We start from the raw sequence: 13,371 nt of genomic DNA, 5'->3' as shown, positions 1-13,371 counted from the left end.
TGAGTGTTTGTAATTTCAAAATTTCTGTTTTTTCAATCGATTTCAGAGAGTGAAAATATTCGAAATACTTACACTAAAAATTTTGTTTTAAGTCATTTTGTGAGAAAAGAGAGATAAAAAGACGTGTCAACTTCCACCTCACTTGCTCACAGGGCTGGAGGAGCGAGGGTGGGGGGTTGCTTGTTTAACCCGAAAGTGGCATCAGTTGCGCTGAAGCCCCCCTTATTTATTGTCAGCTGATGAAACCCGGAAGTGGCACAAGTATGAAGTGCGACACCCCCCCCCCCCCCACACACACACACACACTTACTTCTGAGAACGTGGCGCCGGCCATGTCTGATATTAGGTGGTGAACCAGTCTCTAAACTAAGATGTTTTGAACATAAACAATATTACACTTTATAGCCGAATGCTTTTTTTGTGTGTGTGCATGAGATAGCTCAGTGTCATGAAGTTCAAAGCCTCTGACGTATACTTTAGTCTATTACCCAAACAACTCACCTTAGAGTATTCTTAAGAAAAGATCTCAAGAGGATTACAGTGAATTATCGTGGATTTCGACACCGTGGGCAGAGCAAATCCCGTTGCAACGATTCATTCAGAGTCAACTTTTTTTTTTTTCGAATCTCTCTCCCGACTCGCCACGCACGTACTGCAACAGGTTCCTGCGAGTTCACTTCTTACCCATAGCAGACGATGACCTGCGGTGAAGGACAGCTTCAGAAGTTCATAGGTGCAGCGTTTTCATGTCGCAAGTGGGTTTCCAGTTCTAACCAACGCGTCAAAATATGGCCTCATATCTGATACACCTTCCATGCCTTATCAAATCGAACGTAAATGCTCTCCTGTCCGTTGATTCGTAATTGCACGCGTTCCCTTTTGTGGCATCACGAGACAGACACTGGTCCAATAAGACCATGCACGGGCTAGATACTTTGCAGATGAGGTCCATGAGCTCTCTAACACTTTGCAAAAAGGCCCAACGAGTATAACCTACGTCATTACGACCTCATGGACGTTTTTGCCTATGGTGTCATGGGTTTTAAACCTATTTCCCTAGTATGAGGTCTAGATCGTGGGCCTTTTTTACTTTGTGTCTAGTTCTTGGGCCATATGACCCCGTAGGTGTCTCATGGGATGACCCAAGAATATCAGACATCCTGAGATACAGACACTTAATGCCAAATTATACACTTTTAGAAGTATGATATCATACTTTTTTTGATTATCATTTATGCTTGCAAAATAAAATGCTCTTATACACTACAAGAGAATGAGAGGATACTTATCAATATACGATTTAGAGGAGAGTGATGATTAATAAATAATACGTAATAGCATTTGATATTTTGAATATCATATTATAAGATTAAAGAGTAATAGCATGTATATGTTCTTCATTTTGCTATGTTGGTCATTCATGTAAGCATGCAGGATTTATTTGGTTAATTGGTAACCCGTTGTAGGGAGCAGAATTGAATTTGATATACGAACACTTTGCCTTGAGAGTTTCTGGTGAAAACCATAACTGGCAGAGGTTACGCCAGAATGAGGGGTGCCCTCAAGTGAATAGTATACTATTGGAGGCACCGAGGCCAAGAATTTTGACAACAATCTCAAAATTAGGCAAATTATAGTAATTTCATTTTTTGGATGAATATAAATTTAGACAAAAGAAGGGGGAAATAAGGCAAGCAGTCGTGTGGTGCATGGATGTGAATTTTTAGTTGTGGAGGGATCGATACTGCGATCGTACGGAGAAAAGTGAACGCACGGGGCGGCACGCGATGTCACAACTGCTTTGTGATGTAACAATTTGTTTGTGACGTCATTACACAAATAGCGCACATAAAAAGGGACGTAATTTCCAAAATTATGTACAATGACTCAAACATGGTAACATTTTGAAATAGTTGAAAATACATGTGAATATACACATGGAGGTCTTTTAACTAATCACTAGAGGATAGATTCTCCAACATAATTATGATGGAATGTATATTTTGGATAACTTATGTCATGATTCGTTTGCAACTTACAGATCAAGGTGTTTTTTTTTCCTTGAACCAACCTATCTATGCGCTCCTTTGAATTTTATGATAGAACACTAATCAGGACAACGACGTTGATAATGAGAACAATAGCACAAATAAGCATGAAAACATCAACGCATCATAAGTCCATATCTTTCTTTAAGTAAAGGACCAATTTCAGGACCCTGACATATCTAAATCGTCTCCTTAGCTTCGACTTCAGGTGGCTAAAATGAAATTTTCACACACAAAAAAAGCAGATACAAGCGAAGTGACAGCTTTGTCTTTTATTCCTCTTGAATCTTTGTGTATCTCTGAGCCTACGACTATTAATTAGAATAAATTTTGATTTTCTCGTGATTATACATAATACATCGATTACAGACAATTCACATCGCATTCCTATACGCGGGAGACTACACAGAGGAATGTTATACACACGGCCCATCGAATCAACAATGCAGCGCATGAGGTGAGCCAGTAAATCCTTAATGTACTGTATATATACACAGTAGACACATACAATTTGTACCTTTTTGTCGTTGTTTTATATGTATTTTGATTACCGTTCAGCTAGCTTATCTATCAACGTACAGTCAGCCACCGTTACTTGTAATTCCTCATATGAGTTACAATATGGTATTATAACAGTACACCCTTAAGTACCCTGGCGCCCCCTATTTATGAAGTAGGCGTATTTTGTGATTAGAGATGTTTTACAGTCCATCAGCGTACAATAAACCCGCAATTATCTCCTACCTGCTTTGCCACCCACCAACCTTTACTCAGTTACTTTGAGCAAACAGGTGTAAAAAAAAGAAGAAGAAGATTTCTTCTTTCTTCTCACCTTCCCCTAAATTCCTTGACCTATTTGGATCATTCTACTGGTGAAGAGTAAACATTGTGATCGGCATAGTTTGATATGCAAAGCTAAAGGAACAACAGGCTTTGTGGTCACAGTTTTTTTTATTTTTTTTTTAAATTGTAGTATAGCTTAAGATGCAATTATTTCTTTAGGGTGTGGTTTAGTTTTATAGCTGTATTTTTGTATCCAGACCCAGTAACAACTAGAAAGAAAATATGCAAATAAAGCAGAAGATAAAAGTCGACATATAGTGTCCATTTAGGGACCTATTCCTTTACCATATGACCATGGCTATTGTTCCGAAGAACACAACATCGAAAAGAAGGGATGTCATTACCATAAGAATGATGAGAATGTGTGAAGATTAAAAAAAAAAAAAAACTGCGGGAGACCGCCATTGGAAGAAGAGCTTCACTTAATTGCGACCCCAAATTAGATAAGCAAAATGAGAGCATCTACACATATACATTGTATACTACGCCAGCGTATTATATTCCCAAGGGACTGGCAAGAAATTTGTGCGAACAGGATTCCCTGTTATGTGCGTACTTCGAAGTGCATGTGCTGGTAAAATGTGTTTGGGGTTGCATAGCTTCATTGGATTGCATCGCTGTAACATAGAATTAATGTGAGAAAATGACTGTTATGTATTTGATGGGTGATAGTGGAAAATATTTCTGAATTTGTAAACTGTTTCCGTGTATAGAATCACTGACATTTTTTGCACCACCTTGTTCTCATGCACATACAGTGAGTAATATAGTGTGATATAAATCGCACTATACTAAGCCCAGCGCAGATAAAGAGTATACCAGCCAAAATCATCACAGAACAAATTCCAGACCAGTTTAAACGTTTGTCTGAAAAGAAAGAGTAAAATGTGGTTAGCACACGAAACAGTGAAAATTGTATCAAAAGCAGACAAAATCTAGGGAAGATATGACATGTTGAAGTTTCGTTAATTTCCGCAAAACAGTTCTTGAATAGTTGATATAGATACATTTGTATATATATCTTATCAACTATTCGAGAACTGTTTTGCGATAATTGAGTGAGCTGATGATGTCATCACCTCACAATTGTCCACTGATAGTGCAGAAAACCTGAAAAGAGATTTCAATGGTTCTTATAGAAAAGCGTATGTTAAAATGTACTGTTATTCTTGGCCGAATAACTTCACAACAATAATCGCTCAGATCGCTCATAATTTGACTGAGGCTGCGTTTGAGCAACAACAACAACAACAACAACAATAAACAAACAAAACGAAAAAGACCAAAACTCGAAATTTCCAAGATTATTGGTACAAAATGTGTAAGTTCATTCTCTTATTTGGATATTCATATTGACATCTAAAAAAAACCCCATGAAATATGGAATATAACCATAGATTAGGTTTTATATTTTTATTGCATGCTTTGACGATATCCCCCCCCCCCAAAAAAAAAAAACAAAACAACAACAACAACAACAAAAACAAAACTAGATGAAATTTTTATGTTCTTCATTGCTCCAAACCGACTTATTGATGGAAGCAGGTTATGATAGAATATACACTACACCAGGATTGGAAGCGCTAGATACGATTTGTCATTGCGATGGTAGCACACAATACTATGTTCCCGAAAGAGACATATATGACTGCACCTGTTACTCTGTCTCGTGTGAAGAATTCAAACAATGGTCACACTAATTATGTCGATAGTTGACTTGGGCGCTCCATCTGTGTCCCTCATCACATGTATATAACCATCTTTTTCTTCTCGACTTTGAATCGACATGATTGTGATACCACTAATGTGATAGAAGTGGGTCAAGCTACTTTAAAACTGTCGGGCTCATCATACATTAATCCTGAACGTTGTGTAGGTCAGAACCACGTCCCCTTGTGAAACTAGGAGGTGAGTTTAAAGGACTGTTCTCAAAATTCAGCCAGATCATGCTTCGCAAATATTTTTGATCCGGTTATGTCTAACGTATACCTGATGTGATAACTTCATTTACTACAATTTCGTATGATCGAAGTTGACACTCTCTACTCAAGTGCCCATTCCGCGCCGGTCACATCTTACTACTGTACGTGAACGTCTCATATCACCCCTATCGTTCTGGCATCCAGATCCCGATGATGCCGTAATTTGACAAGCAGCGGGATGCATATTATATCCCCCTTTCCCGCGACTCATCCTATAGACATTATAAATGATAAAGTTCACGTGGAGGGCTTGGAAAGTACACATAACATATACAAACAAGGCTTTTACCTTTCACATTTTTTAAAAACGGGGTTTTGAAGGTACAATTAAGCCCCGTTACATCAAGATGAAACTTTTATAGGGAATAAAACTGGATTTTTCGAGCAGATACTACCACGTGCCCATCAAGAACAAACCCCTATCTTTGGTTCCCCCTCTCTGCTATGATGTCTTTACAAAGTCTTGATATATATTTTCAAATAGGAATACATGCATTGTTGAGTAGGTTGGCTAATTTACCAGGTATATGATACAACTCATATCATAATGACAAACTGGAGCAATCAATTTGTATATACCGGGGTACATATACTCAGTGCTAGAATTTTTAGGAATTGCGAGGCACCACTATGTACCCTTCATCAGGGGCGGATCCAGGAATTCTGTAAAAGGGGGGGGGGGCGTGACTAATATTTCTGGTACCACTTCCGGGTTTTCTTTCATTTTTTCTTTTTATTTATTTTGTTTTTAACGAAAAATAAAGGGGGGGGGGGGCGTGCGCCGGTTGCGCCCCCTCTGGATCCGCCACTGCTTCATGGAAAACTATTAACACAGGAAGTCATGATAATTCTAAATGACAACCAGTCGCATGCATCCACGATCTCCGCATGAAGTGGTGAGGCAATTGCCTCACCACCAATTGAACCCTATATAGCCCGACTGACTTAACTCAGTAGATTGATTGGATTTGGGTTCTTTCGCTGAGGTGGCACAGAAGCCAAGACATTACTGAACAGCATGGATTCCTCATTGCTCCAGACGATGACATTAAAGGAAACCAAAACCCAAAGAGAAATGTGGATTGAGTGAAAGCAGCAACATTAGTAGAACATAATCAGTGAAAGTTTGAGGAAAATCGGGCAATCGATGCAAAAGTTATGAATTTTTTAAGTTTTGGTGTTGAAACAGCTGGATGAGGGGACCACTAGAGGACGGTTATGATGTCATGTGTGGACAACAATATAATGAAAATATAAAATGATTTCCACAAAAATTAATTTTACATGAAAATTACACTTTCCATGAACTTGATACTAATGACATATGTTACGGGTAGCAATTATTCCCCCAGCTTTCTGAGAGCGGCCAGTCAAATGCTCTTACATTATGCTAGAAAAGTGAATTTTTTGTGGAATTCCCTTTATATTTTCTTTATATTGTTGTCCAAACATGACATCATAACCTCTAGTAGTCTCCTCATCCAGCGGGATCCAACCATCAAAACTTTGAAAATTCAGAACTTTTGCATTGATTGTCTGATTTTCCCCAAACTTTCACTGATGTGTTCTACTAATGTTCTGCTTTCACTCAATCCACATTTCTCTTTGGGTTTTGGTTTCCTTTACACCACAACCCCCCCCCCCCCCTTACTGTGGGGATATGAGGGGAGGTGATGATGGTGGTACATAATTTAATGGCAGTGGTGTGTGTGTGTGGGGGGGGGGGTGGGGGATGATGAGGGGACATAGGAAGGATGTGCTGAGATTTGAATTTGACTAATTCAACAGATGGAGGAACTGTAGAATAGAAAACAAGAGACCACGCAGGTTATCGGGAAGGATGTAGGGATAATGCGCTTCTTTTCCGCTTTCGAACAATGTGTAGATAATTCCCGCTATGTACCTTGGGCATCCCAGTTTCAAAATTAAGTTGACACACTATAAATCCTTATTACCGTTTTCACCATAATCGAAATTACTGTCGCATCATCATTGTTATCATTGGTGATGACACATTTCCACACAATAACTCCTTAAGTCGGTCCAACGATGTTACATATCCTATAGGTGTAAAGAAAATGAACACAGTGGTTGACGATACTATGAAATACTTTATCTTCATGATGACATGCCAGCAGAATGAGTTTAATATTTTGCCTGCCTCACTAAAAAAATAGTATACAAATACGAGTGAAGTTGTGATTTTACTCAGGGCTTATCAACAAACTTATTGAAGGCTTAGATCAAGATTATTAGGAAAAGAAGTTTAGAGTTTGACTAAGAGAACAGACTTGTTCTGATGCATGTCCGATAGTTGAAATAACGGCGTTTCTTCACAGGACCTTATTATATAAAGTTTCAGAGCTAAACGATCACGAGGGATTGTATTGACGGTAACAATATTCATCCACAGGGGCGGATCCAGGAATTCCGAAAAAAGGAGGCGGGGGCGCCGAAAATGCTTCTGGTGCCACTTCCGGGTTTCATAGGCTGACAAGCAAAAGAAAAAAAAAGAGGCTTCAGCGAGCGCAATAAATTTATTTTCTGCTCACACTATAATAGGCTGAAAAAGATGGTATCTTCCAAAAATAGATTAAAGGAGGCGCCCGCGCCCCTTTCATTTTTCTTTTATTTCTTTTGTGTTAACAACAGAAAAAGAAAAAAAATCCGCTTATGCATGGTCCATACGCCGTTTTTCCGGCACATGAATGACCTTCTCTGAAAGTGCGTTTTATAGAACGTCAACATACTAAGACAGTATACGTGTCCGAATATCGGATTTTTACCCCTTTCTCGGGGAACATACTTCAGTACACCAACACACCTGCACGTCTCTTTGTGCAGGCATATAGTCATGTCTGGCGCCCTGTCCCTCGAATCGTCGTCCTTCAGTGACCTCATTTTGTTGTTGGCATCTCTCCAAACACAGTTGTAACAGAAATCCCCTGTGGTTTTGGAAAATGACCCCAAGGTAAAAACATAATGACCGAGACCTCTTATGCAGCCAAGGTCTATACTCCACGTTCAGGTAGACTGAAATACTAGTATAGCGCACAACCAAATAAACAACAACAATAACAGATGGTAGAAGTTTCACTGAACCTGAAAGTGTAATGATTTGACTATCACATTTTACAAGTATTCCTATGGACCAGTGGTATAATATTGATCGCAGCCACTGTGCGCAATCTACTTAGCACAGGTGTACCATTTCCTGATAATTTTCTCATTAAATTGCTTGCATCAATTTCATTCTCTTTTCCCCCAGATCTATTACACGATGAACTACCCCATAGCACTTTTGCATGAACTCCCAATAAAAGGAAATAACAGTCTTCGCATTAAACTGTTTTCTATTAATTGTATCGATAAATCTGTAACGTATTATAATGCCTTATAGTACAGTGGAAAGGGTAATCATTATAGTTGCTGAATTATTGTCAGAAAGATCTATTTTTATGACCTGCTTCTGCATTTGGTAATGACAGATTGTCAGGACGTGAAATCCCCTTGTCTAATTTGCACAGTATGTGAGTGATTGTGACCGATATGCCACTATCAAACCCAAACCTAATAATCTTAGAATGTTCCACAACGTCCGTTACTTTTCATTCGATTTCGATGAAACTCTTTTAGCCTTCATATATCATCATTCATTATACGAAATGACATTCAGAATCGTTCTATGGACTCGATCGCACATTACCAGAATTTTACCGTTTAAACGTTTGCAGTGATGGCGGATGCAGGAGGGGGCGCACCGGGCGCAAGCCCCCTTTAAATAGAAGAAATAAAAAGAAAAAAAAATGAAAGGGGGCGTGCAAGTGGCACGCCCACTACCTGAAAATACCTGGTTGAGGCCTGTTTTGTTTTGTTTTTGTTTGCTTTTGTTATGTTTTGTTTTTGTCTTTGTTTTTTGCTTGCCACCAGAAGTTGTAAATAAACCGCTTTGCGCCCCCCTCCCCTTTAACGGAATTCCTGGATCCGCCCGGTTTGTAAATGAATTCTCCTGAAGCCCTTGAGGGAAACACAAGGGGATAGCCTATATAGTTAAATGGACTCAATGTCTCATATACAGACACAGCTAGAGGTCTTACTTAAGCTAACGTATTAATTGATGGATTTAAAAATATGATCACAAAGGGTAAATAAATGAAGCGATTAATGCGACATTATCTTGACGTAATTATAAACTTACATTGGAATTCTATGAAAGGATTATCTGATAGACAACGAGGTGAGCATTTCAATGTATAAAGTAATGCCAACTTGATATAGAATTTCCAGGTATACACCTGTGTGTAAGAACTTCCGTGCAGGGGTGGGAGGTATTGCTTTACTCCAAGCTTTATAGCCTTCAATGCATACATTTACGTTATGTTTTCGCCCCTTTCTTTCCTATGTTACGTTGGCATTAGTCACTTGGCTTGTCGCCACTGGTAGTGGACGACACGACACGGTTGTTCGACTGTGCCCCTAATGAAATCAAACGCAGGGTGTCTGCCCCTTTGCCACCCAGGGTAGTGACCACAGAGATCGCCCCAACTATTGTCCATAACCCCGGCACCTGTTTTGCGCTTTAATTGAGAGTGCCGAAGCTTGTTCGCAGCATTTCCTCTCGCGCGTTTTGCTTCGCTGTCCATAAACTATTTCATCGACATCATTATTATGTACTTTATAACGTATCTTTTCTCGTTCTTGATAATGGGAAACAAATACTTCTGCATTTAGTCACCCTGTAGATTTCTATGTATACAATTGAGGAGACAGCCACACACTGACACAATCATACACGCAAATTATCCGTATATATACATATATAATATATATACATATATATATATATATATATATATATATATATATACATACATATATATATATATATACTCCTAGATGGGTCATTTGGAAGACATTTCCATTTGTTTTATATGCAAATTTTAAAATACATGTTCAATGGCAATTTACGCAATGGAGACACGAAAATATGACCAGTTGTCTCCCTAATGAAGACACTTCCCCCCAATATGTCTCCCTAAGGTGCCAACTAGGGATGTGTATTTGTACACACATATATAATTATACGTATATGTCATAATTATATTCGTTCTTGTATGGTTTGTGAAAAAAAAATGATTTTGAGACATGCTCTAAATGCTGTTCAAGGAATGAATTGTCAAAGTATAGTTGAATAGACGTTTAAAAAAAAAGACGACAGCAAACTACTGAAGCTCGTTACATGGATTCTTATCTAATGTTTTCAATTGGAACAGGTGCATTGAACATAAGGAGGTATATGCAATATACATATATAGCACCGGTCTAGTAATCCGGAGGTCTCGGGTTCGAATCCCGATGAAAACCCATTTTCTTTGCTCACAGTTTTCACTCTTTATTATTTGTTTCTGGTCAGTTTTCCCTTTCTTGTTTCAATTTATATATATATATATATATATATATATATATATACGCATATATATATATATATATATATTAATATACACACATATATATATATATAAATATATACTATAGGCCCTATATATATATATATATATATATACACATATATAATATATATATATATACATATATAATATAGCTCGCATTGAGTCGCCTTTAAATCATCAGTGAAAACCGTTTTTATGAATGTGAATGCATTAGTAAACAGATCTGACCGGTTTTCATTAAAAAAACACAAAAACAAAATGGAATTGAGAATTAGACGGATCAGTGAGAAGGTAAATCATTGTGCAAGTAAGGTGACGGAACCGGTGTTAGATTGAAATAAATATGAATTGAACCAAAACGCTTTCTTTACCGATTTCGCCTGGTTGTATTCCGTGATATTCGTGTTGTAGGTCCACGATGCTGAGATGGACTTGTAGTATTCCTCCATGGCCCTTTCGTTGAACGTGTCTAGGAAAATCTTCGCCTCCGTTTCATTTGTGTTCGTACCCTGGGCCACCGCAGCCGAGACATGCGAGGCAAAGATAGCGCACACCACCAAAAACGACATTGATACTTCGTGATCGAATGCCATGGTGATCTCGCGGTTTCCAACCGAAAAGATCAAATTGGAGAAATTGTCCTCCCTGTAAAATGATGTCAAAGGGAACTTTGTCTTCACAACTGCACAGCTTTTAAGGTGATCCAGGCACTAACAGAAGCTGTGGTAAGTTGGCGGAAAGGACGTCCTGCTCTCACTCCGCTGCCTGAGCGCATGAAAGGATGTCGTCTGCTGAATACCTTTCAGAACATCACAGACCTCTGTGCTGAGTCGCTTGAAGTCACGAGACTGGCGGGGAACTCTGTACACTGATATACGTTTCGCGGCTGAGAGGCGTAACCAGAGTCAACAAGTAATGGTCATGCCCCCCCCCCCCCCCCCCCTTCCCCGCGACCTCTTCCCACGTTCGCTCCCTTTTCACCAGGATAAGCAAAAAGCATCAAGTTTATTATGCTGATATCCATGCAAATGTTATACCGCCAGTCCGTATACCAGTAGCATGAACGAAAAAAAAAAATTAGTTTTTTAATTTCATATAGGCTTCATGTTTCTGTCTGAATGTTGTTATCGTTTCATTCTATAAAATATGAATTGCTATCAAGACGAAGAAAAGCTTTGTCTTCGAATAGAGAACAAAATTCAAAGTTATAGATACAATACAATAACTAGAGAATAGAGCCGTGCCAATGCGCTTATCATTGACTATTTCTCATTGGAAAAAAAAGAGAGGAGTCTTAAAACGGCGATAATAGATGTTTGCATGTATTGAAAGAGGTATACCTCCTTTATGTGATATCCAAACAACCACAACAACACTGATGCTTGCCAAAGTCGGTGATAAAGAATGGATGCGAGGGGAGACACAACAATGGAGATATCTTGATGACAACTCCCTTGCAGCTCGATCATTAACACAAGATAACGATAGCAAACAGGATAAGTTTTTTTTTTGTGTGTGTGTGAAAATAACCTCCTCTCGAAGTGCACCAAGCGAGGACTGTATACTCCTTCAGCTAGCTTTGTTTGACAAAACACTGCGTACACTTAGAGCAGTGACTACTAAGCAGGAACAATGCTTCCAGAAGCAGTTATACACAATTGTTCTTGTGGCTTGTCTAGTGAATGAAACCGACGAAAATTAATAAAAGCCCAGTTTTGTCTTCAGTCGATGTATACGTATTGTACTCTTTCATTTTGTCTCATCAGATCACTTTCTGCATGTAAAATAGAAAATCTGTGCCAATATTGTAGGCGATATGTTTCACTAAAAAACTTTACATCGACGATTTTTCGTTGTATAAGTGAGGAAACCCACCTGCCTTGATACCATTCTATCCTGCAATAATTCACCTAATCCTCAACCGGAAAATTGTGTTTATTGGTTCTTGAGTAAGAGAAGAGGATATGGATCTTTGTGTATGGATTTCCGAACATGACAGATATTATAACATGTACATTATTTTGTAGATCAATGTCAAAAGGCGGTTCGCGAACGGAAAACAGTCATTTCTTTACTTTCGTTTTGCTGTCTCAAATCCGGTTTACACATCACTGTCTCTTGAAGTCTCTGGAATCCTGGGTATATCACAATCAGTGTAAGATATGGACATTTTTTGATATTCTTCCAATTTTTCATTTTTATTGTTTGATGTCTCTATACTATCATTTGAATCAGCTTTCTTGCATGAGGAAAGAGTGACAATTTCTTCTTCATCCTCCCACTTACATATTATCAGGACCTATATCCAGAAGCACTTAAATTCCCCTGTAAATGGTCATGGTTATGGTTCAAACAATGCAAAAAGTGCACCAAAGAAAACGAAATGATTAAAAAAAAACACGATTCGATGGCTACTAATCTACAGCAACACACATTTTTTTTTTTTTTTTTTTTTTTTTAGATTCAATCTGCGTGTAGCTCTATATAAATTCCTTATCTATCACTTCAATAATCATTATGTAAGTGAGAGAGTATACTGCACTTATCTATCCGCGCATGCAGTGTCAGGAACTCCACTTTCAACCATTTCCTGAATTTGCTAAATCCTTAAGAACGATTACGGCTCAGAAAGCCTTGCTCCTTGGTGATAAACATAGATTATCTCATATAATAATTTATAGACGACTGCATGGAGATCCATTTCCCGTGGTATAATCAAAAATCACTAGTAAGGATCTTTGGTATTAACATGATCTGAAACACCACCATGACCACGTGCCAAACTCGCAACGTAGATGGCGATATAGCACAAGCACCACAGACTCCTGTCCATACTGCCTGTGAGGCTTTTATAGCTCTGTATAGATAGATGACTCTTCAAATTTCGTATCTATGCACTGAAATAATTCCGTTGCGGGCGTTCTGAAACCATGTAAGTAGGCCTAACAGGCAACAACAAAGCAGAACGATCAAAAGCATACCTATCTCACGAACCAAATCAGTCCTTCAGTGGCAGTCCTTCTTCCGCATAATTTCTCAGATAATTAT

General features: G+C 38.5%; 1 protein-coding gene across 1 annotated transcript in view; it reads right to left on the bottom strand.

Annotated features, from left to right (window-relative positions):
- The window catches only part of LOC139730942 (angiotensin-converting enzyme-like), a 44,218-nt gene extending 33,128 nt beyond the window's left edge, over positions 1-11,090 (bottom strand). Inside the window, exon 1 of the mRNA XM_071641824.1 lies at positions 10,695-11,090. Within this exon, the coding sequence (XP_071497925.1) occupies positions 10,695-10,916 (222 nt within the window). The 5' untranslated portion in view covers positions 10,917-11,090. The remainder of the gene's footprint in view (positions 1-10,694) is intronic.
- Positions 11,091-13,371: the final 2,281 nt, after the last annotated feature.

The sequence above is a fragment of the Diadema antillarum genome, unplaced genomic scaffold, assembly GCF_040938485.1.
Source record: "Diadema antillarum isolate AM-2024a unplaced genomic scaffold, OU_Dant_1.0 seq00000345_RagTag, whole genome shotgun sequence".
Classification (NCBI taxonomy): Eukaryota; Metazoa; Echinodermata; class Echinoidea; order Diadematoida; family Diadematidae; genus Diadema; species Diadema antillarum.
The sequence above is the reverse complement of the archived record's forward strand: the minus strand, read 5'-3'. Positions and strand labels throughout refer to the sequence as shown.